At 39.8% G+C, this 8048-nt stretch overlaps 1 protein-coding gene across 1 annotated transcript; it reads left to right on the top strand.

The window, feature by feature from the left end:
* Positions 1-3542: 3542 nt before the first annotated feature.
* On the top strand, positions 3543-7735 carry LOC121976404 (WEB family protein At5g16730, chloroplastic-like). Its single transcript, XM_042528551.1, has 3 exons — positions 3543-3779; positions 4338-4545; positions 4651-7735. Exons 1-3 carry the CDS (start codon positions 3760-3762, stop codon positions 7555-7557), a joined length of 3135 nt encoding a protein of 1044 aa, XP_042384485.1. The 5' UTR covers positions 3543-3759; the 3' UTR covers positions 7558-7735.
* Positions 7736-8048: the final 313 nt, after the last annotated feature.

The raw sequence follows: 8048 nt of genomic DNA, 5'->3' as shown, positions 1-8048 counted from the left end.
CAAAGCGCGGGATGCAAGTCGGGATCAGCAGAGCTAAGCGAGCCAAGAGCTGGAAGTATAGGCCAATGGGTCAGAAGCGAGCAGCCCGAGACACAGACCTGCGGTTGAGGGCCAGGAAGTACAAAGCGCAGGATGCAAGTCGGGATCGGCAGAGCTAAGCAGAGGCCAAGAACTGGAAGTATAGGCCAATGGGTCGGCAGCAGAGCTGATCAGAAGCAGCTCGGCTACAGACTGCGGTTGAGGGCCGGAAGTACAAAGCGCAGGATGCAAGTCTGAGCTACAAGCCAGACGAAGAACTGGAAGTATATGCCAATGGGTCGGGCGCAGAGCTGATCGAAGCGGCCCGAGCTCTGAGACCTGCGGTTGAGGGCCGGGAAGTACAAAGCGCAGGATGCAAGTCGGCATCGGCAGGGCTGTTTAGGGGAAGTCTGAGCTGCAGGCCGATGATGCGAAGAACTGGAAGTATAGGCACAATGGATCGGAAGCAGCAGAGCTGATCAGAAGCAGTCCGAGCATTACATACCTGCGGTTGAAGGCCGCGAAGTTCAAAGCGAAAGATGCAGTCGGCATCGGCAGGGCTGTCCTCATTACAGGACAAAACCCAAGTGCGAAGGCGGAGGTTCCTAACAGAAAGATGCTTTCACAACAAATAGCAGCGCGACAGGTGTCCAGGACTAGAGGACAAAGCCGGGCGTTTAACGTTTTCTGACAGAGGGGCAGGTTCTAGCAGGAGGACGCATAAAAGGGGAGAAATCCCTCGTACGCAGGTACGCGCACACACTCCCTCGTCACTTTTTTCCACAACTGTTTTCCTTTTCTCCTTTTGTCTGCTTTTTTCTGGGGAAAAAGGACCTGACTTGAGCGTCGGAGGGCCTGATCCGGGGACTTTTCCCTGGGTTTTGGTCTCTAACGTGAGGGGGGGATCGTCTGAGTGTGCGCAGGGTCTTGCAGCCGCATCAGCCACCCGTGGGGAGCCTGCACCGCCCGCGACTTTCCGTCAACGCCCAGTCCACCGCGACCGGCCTCCGTCCGACTCAGCTTCCGGATGGGATCAGCTATATATATAGATATAGGGTTTTATTATCCTGCACTCATACTCTTTACCCGCACACCTTGTAAGCACCTAAATATTTTTTTTTCATTTCCATTTTTTTTTGTCCTTAATACTATAACTCAAACCCTAAAGGGGAAAAAAAAAACCTTAAATGATATACCTGTAAGCTAAAAAATAAAAAAATAAAAAACTTTTGATACTCTAGTTTTGCACAAGCGCACAAGACGCTGGCAACCAATGTAACTTTTTTGTATACTGGTTTTGTTATCTCACATTAGGGATGTAAATGAATCAAACGTTTTGAGAGCTATTCGGAGCTCGATTCGATAAAAAGCTCGTTCGTTTATCTTATCAAGCCGAGCTCGAGCTCAATTTCGTGCTTGATAATTTTATCGAGCCGAGCTTGAGCTTAAGGACATTCAGCTCGTGAATATGTTCATTTATAGGCTCGCGAGCTCGGGCTCGAGCTCGACTTGTTTAAATGGCTCAAGCTTGGCTCGTTTAAAGAGCTTGAGCTCGGCTCATTTAAAAGGTTTGAGAACATGTTCACTTATAAGCTCGTGAACTCGGACTCGAGCTCGACTCGATTAAAGGGCTCACAAACATATTCAATGATGTGTTGAGTTCGGAAGTTTAATGTAGTAGTTTAGGATGTTCCATGATGTGTTGAGTTTATATTATTTTAGTTGTTAGATTTGTTGAATATTTATTCAAATGAGTTTTCGAACTCGCTTAACAAGCTTGCAAAACGAACCCTAGAATTAACCTTAAAATGAACAAAAAAATGAGCCCGAGCTCGCTTAACGAGTTATGCTTGTTAACTATGATAAACGAGCTAATCACAAGCCGAGCTTGAATTATTCGTGAGCTTGGTCATTCCCAAGCCCCGCTCAAGGCATAGGCCATTAAGGTCTATACCTAGGGCCCCCAAAAAATTAAGGTCCATTATTAGTTAAAAATAAATAAATATATTTAATATCTAGTATTTACATTTAAAAGATATACAGTGTAGCCCCAAACTGTATTATACACGCATGTATATATATTTTGCTTTAATTTGACTTGCTTCGATTTCCGTTCTAGTGACATATTTTGCTTTAATTTGACTTGCTTCTATTTCCATTCTAGTGCTCTCTAGATTTTGCATTGATTCCAATGCAACGATTTTACTTGATTTTATTTTATTTCAATTTCCACTTTGCTCCTCAATTAATTCCAATGACAACTATATTTAATTACATATTAATTATAATTATTATATTCTCTAATCCTAAAGTTATAATATAACTATATAAGACCTTACATCTAATTTCTTTTCTGTCGTCTCATTTTATAATTAGTTGAACATTACTCATTCTCTCATTAATGTTCTATGTATTTTTTCTTCTTTCATGTTCTCTAAGAAGACATCCTTCTCCTATTTTACTCGGTAATATTCTTTTTACTCTTTTTTTTTAAAAATTATGGAAAGAATGGATTATGAACCCAAATCTAAATTATTAGCAATGGTATCAGAATTTTTTTTTATATATTTGTGTCGATAATAGTCAAACTTTGAAATATCATCAAATTAAAATTACACGACATGAATTTTTAAATCTAGTTTATTTTTAAAAATAAATTCGTCGTTATTGGTTCCAAGTCTGAATAAAAAAGAATAAAGAAAATTTTAATTTTTTAAAAAACATTATTAAAGATTATTTTTTTTTTGCCTAGGGCCTCGTGGAACCTTGAGACGGCCCTGGTCATTCCAAAACGAACTGAGCTCGAGCTTTGTGATAAAAGTTTGATTCGAACTCGAGCCGAACTCGAGCCCGAATATAACTTAAATGCGTTGAACTCGAGTCTAATACTGTTCGGTATATAAACCCTAAAAAGTATTACATGCCTTAAATACTATATCCTAAACATTAATCCTAAATTTTAAATCCTAAATTTTAACGCACCCTAAATAGTATATACTATACTCCGTGAATATTTAAATTTTTTATTTAAATTTTTTTTAATTTAAACATTATATTTTAATCTCTAAACTTTATAGATAAATTTTAATTGGTTTAACTGGAAGTTATTTTTTTTTTTAAAAAAATTACTGTATACTAGAGGCGCTTGGATTGATTCCATGTGTCTCATTAACGAAAATGTTGATTTAATAACTGAGAATTGGTTTCAGACGGGTCAGTATATCATTTTGATATATACATTACTGTGTATGAAACGCAAGATAATATTTTTTTTATTTCATCAGAAAATAATGTTGTGGCATGTTTAGACATATATTTGTCATCTTGTTAGGTTTTCAAATTTTCATCTTCTCCTAACTCTCATCATTCTCTTCGACGCTGTGTCCCTCGACGTCTATAAAATAAAGACATGGTTCTAGTTATGATTCAATCCTATCTAGTCTAACACAACCTGTTACTTCACATTTAAATTTACAAGGTTTTTTTTTTTTATTTAATACGCAGCACAGTGAGCAATGTTCTTGTAGTTTCAATGCGATACCCACTTTTTCAGAGACACAGCAGCGGTAGCCTTCGCCTTTTCCGAGAGAGACCTAATCGTATAATTTCTCCTGCCCAATTCTCTCTTCCTCATACTTCCCGAGCCTTCTTGGCCTGTCGGACGGCATTTGTTCTTCACACTTCCGCTTCCTTCCGCTGCCGCTGGTCTCGCGTCGCATTCCTTCCGACGGGTGATCGACGATGTTCTACTCTAAATCTAAGTATCCTCCGCCACTCCAGATCTAGGGGGTCGACGGCGTTCGTCGCCAAATTGCCCCCCAAAATTTGTTTTTGTTGTTGGTTTCGTCGTTTTCGCTTACGATTTCTATTAGAACTTGGGGGGTGTTAGTAATATTATGGTTCCTTTTTGTCTAGCTGAGTTTTTATACGATCTTTTACTCATTTCTAGCGCCGAGGCTACGAGAATTTCTCGTCATTCTTCGTTGTAAAGTTTCGGTCTTCTTTAAGACTGACCACGACCATTGTGCTCATCCTAGCACAAACGGTGCGAGGATTTGTGTTCGTCTTGTTCATTCGTGATTGTTAGGCTTGGAATGGTTGTGCGGTCCAGAACTTTTTGTCGTCAAGTTTTGGTTTATTTTCTCTTTTTCTTTCTGTTTCATTTTCTTGGTTGATTGTGCATTGTGCAAACTGGATTTTCTGTCGTTGTTTTACCTTTCTCGCACAACTGGCATGCTTGCATACGGAATTGCTAATTTCGTGCTGGGATTGGTGAAAGTTGTTACTTACAAGCACTAAGATGCATGCATTGTGCACAGATCTGGTTTATCTGATGCTTCGATTAACAGAGGTGCACCGACCACTCCCAAGGCTAGTAAATCAGGAAAGTCTGGATCCATCAAGGCAGATCCTGCTTTGCCTTCTCCTCAACAGCCAGCACGCCTTTCAATCGATCGTTCCCTAAAATCAGTCGATGCAAAGACTAACATCGAGCAGTACCGGTCACCCAAGATCACCACTCCTGATGTAAGCGAAACCATTCGTTAATTTAAGTCCCCTTAAATGTGTTTACATGTTCTGTTTGATGATAAGAAGGATTTGGATCCTCATGGTTTTTGGTTTTACTTGCAGAAGCAACCAAGGCTGATAAAAGGATCAGAGTTGCAGGGACAACTGAGTGCAATTCAGGATGAATTGAAGAAGGCAAAGGAGAGATTGGCATCTGTTGAGAAGGAGAAAATCCAAATTCTCGAGGAACTAAGGTATGCTAAGGGATGTGCCAATGAGGCGAATGACAAACTTCAGGATGCTCTTGTTGCTCAAAGGATTGCGGAGGAAGCTTCTGAGATTGACAAGTTCCGGGCAGATGAATTGGAGCAATCTGGCATTGATGATGCACTAAAGAAGGAAGATGAGTTGCAGAAGGAGCTTGAAATTGTTCAAAACCAACATGCCATGGATGTTGCAGCACTTCTAGCGACGACTAAGGAGCTGCAAAGAGTGCAAAATGAACTTTTGATGACGACCGAGGCAAAGAACAGCGCTTTGAAACACGCTGATGATGCCATGAAGATTGCTGAGATCAATGCAGAGAAAGTGGAGTTGTTGTCCAAGGAATTTAACCGCTTAATAGTGTTTCTTGATTCAGTGCAGGAGTGTAAGAATACAGATCCTCCAGCACACAATGGATTCCTTTCCAGAGAAGTTAGCCATTCACAAGCATTGCTTGATGTTTCGCAGGAGTGTGAGAACAAAGAACCTTCAGTTCTTGTTGCGAACGGAACAAACTTGTGTGAGCAATCAAACTTAGTTCGGGACCGTTTAAAGAAGGAAATTGAAAGATTGGTTTCTGTTGACGCCAAGAAGAACAAGCAGGTAGAAGATTTACAAGCACAATTAAACTTAGTTCAGGAAGACTTGACGAAGGCAAATGAACTATTGGCTTCTGTCAAAGTAGAGAAGACTCTCATTTTAAAGGAATTAAAGGAAGCCAACAGTTTGGTTGAAGAAACAAGTGATAAACTCAAGGAGAATTTTGCTGCTCAAAGGAGGGCTGAGGAGGCTTTGGAAACCTACAAGATCCATTTAACTAAGTTGGAACAGGAAAGCATTGAAAGTGTTCAGAAGAGAGAAGATTTGAAGAAAAAGCTTGACACTGTTGAAAAGAGGAATGCTTTGAATACTGCCACTTTGATTTCAACCATGAAGGAGCTTGAACAGGTGAAACATGTACTTTCATTGGCCATTGATGCAAAAGACACTGCACTAACTCTGGCTTGTGATGCCATGACGAGTTCTGAAATCAATTCAGAAAAGGTAGAGTTCCTCTTAAGTGAAGTTGAACATTATAAGTCCTTGCTAAATTCGAAGATGGGGTTGGAATCTGAGCTATTAGCAGTGAAGAAGGAACTTGAAAACGCAAAGGCCACTGAAACCAGGTTGGTAGAGATGGAAGTGCTAGTAGAAGCACTTACAGTTGAGGTCAGTGATGCAAAGAATTCAGTATCAGAAATTAGTTATCTTGTGGATCAATGGAAGAAGAAAGCAGAGCTGCTAGAAGCTCAATTAGAGGAGACAAGTGAGTCTAGGAAATCTTCATTGGAGACTCTTGCTTCAGTTAAGCAACAACTTGAGGATTGCTATGCCCTCTTGCAGGATAAAGAGTGTGAGTTTTCTGTTCTTATAGGCAAGGTGGACTCACTAAATCTTGAGGTTTCTAAGCACGAAGCTGAACTTGATGGATCTAATCAGAAATTGGTTGTAGCACAACAGGAAGCAGCAGAAATGGAGAAAATGATTGCACTATTGAAATCGGACCTTCAAATTATGGAAAAGTCAAAAATTCAGGCATTGAATGATGAGAAGATAGCAAAATCAAATATTGAATGCCTGACAGAACAAAGGGAAAATTTGGAAAATGAGCTAGATATAAGTCGGTGCGAACTTGAGAAAGCTAAGAAGGTGATGGAAGGCTTGGCTTCAGCATTCCATGAAGTATCAACAGAAGCACACGAAATACAAGAAAAATTCTTATGCAAACAAGCAGAGGTTGAGGACTCCCATGCTCAGATTGAGGAGTTGAGAATGACTATTATGAAAAATCAAGAAAGTTATGAGGAAATGCTGGAAAAGTTGAAAAACGAGAGAGTCTGCCTTCAAGACACTCTCGTAAGATTTGAAATGGTGTTTGAAAATTCTGTATCTGACTGGGATTTAAAAGCTCTTGATTTCTTAAATTCTATCAAAAGATCAGAGGAGGAGATTGTCACAATGAAAGTAGACATGGACGAAATCAGTGTCTCTCTGAAAGCAGCAGACATGAGGATAAAAGCTGCTAAAGATAATGAAATCCAGCTGATGGATAAGCTACAGCATTTTGAGTCAAAAGCAAGTATCTTCAAAGTAGAAGCAGACGAAGCTAAGGCTGAGAAACTGCAGCTGATGGAGCTGTTATTGGTTACACAGAATGATCTGCTAAGTAAAATTCAGGAGAACAATGACCTCAAGATCCGAGAAACTTCAGCCTTAGACAAGGTTCAAGAACTTTCTTCACAGCTAGCTGAGGTCGCTGCCAAGAAGGCAATGCCAAATGGTGAAATATCAAAAAATGTGAATCGGTTTGATTTAGCAATGCGATTTGTTTCCCTTGAGGAAACTACTTATGATGAGCAACTCAATTCAGAAGTACCACCGGAAAAGCAAGAGGAACATAGCAATGGTTTTGAAACAATCCAAGAAGTGAAGAGTAAAAACAATGCTCCAGAAGAAGTACAAGTAGACACGGAATCTAAGTCATGCGAAAATGGCAAGACCATGGAAAAGGATTTGTCAATGGAGAGAGAGTATGAGGTTGATTCAATGAATGATGAATCAGACATGAAGGATGGCGCCAACTGGAATGTGGAAAATGGATTGCCATCAGATAACATCCAAAATGACAGAGCCTCACCGAATAAGCAGGAACAGCAGCAAAAGAAAAAGAAGGCTTTCATGCAGAAATTTGGGAGTATATTGAAAAAGAAGAGCAACCTCAAGTAGAAGCAGAACCGACTAAGTTTCTTGCATTACAATTCAGTAATGTGTTTGGGTTTCAGCATTTCCTACCTGGATAAACTTCTGATTGCTCATTTGTAGTCTTAAATTGTTTTCCCATAGTGCTTGTATTCAAAATTGTTTGCTTCTGTCTAGTGAATCCAAAGTTTGTGCCTTCTTTAAATGCTATTTATTTTGCTAGCTCTCTCAAAAGATTAAAAATTCCTTGTCATATTTAACTAGCAGAAGGGTATTTGAAGGAGTCATATCCTTACTAAATTTCTGCAGCTGATGAATGAAAGTAGTTACCACCACTTCAATATCCAGTTGATAGTCATGCAGCCTTTCTGCTGTACTTATAAAATGTATTTGTACACTATAATTGTACAATGATTTAGTAAATGCCATCAGTGTTAGTTTTCTCATGTTTGTTGTTTTGTGCTTCAACCTCTTGTTCCATAAAATAAGATACTGCTTGTGTGCTTCATGTGCATGGT

The sequence above is a fragment of the Zingiber officinale genome, chromosome 4B (genome assembly GCF_018446385.1).
Source record: "Zingiber officinale cultivar Zhangliang chromosome 4B, Zo_v1.1, whole genome shotgun sequence".
Lineage (NCBI taxonomy): Eukaryota > Viridiplantae > Streptophyta > Magnoliopsida > Zingiberales > Zingiberaceae > Zingiber > Zingiber officinale.
Note: the sequence above shows the minus strand (reverse complement) of the source record. Positions and strands in the feature narration are given on the sequence as shown.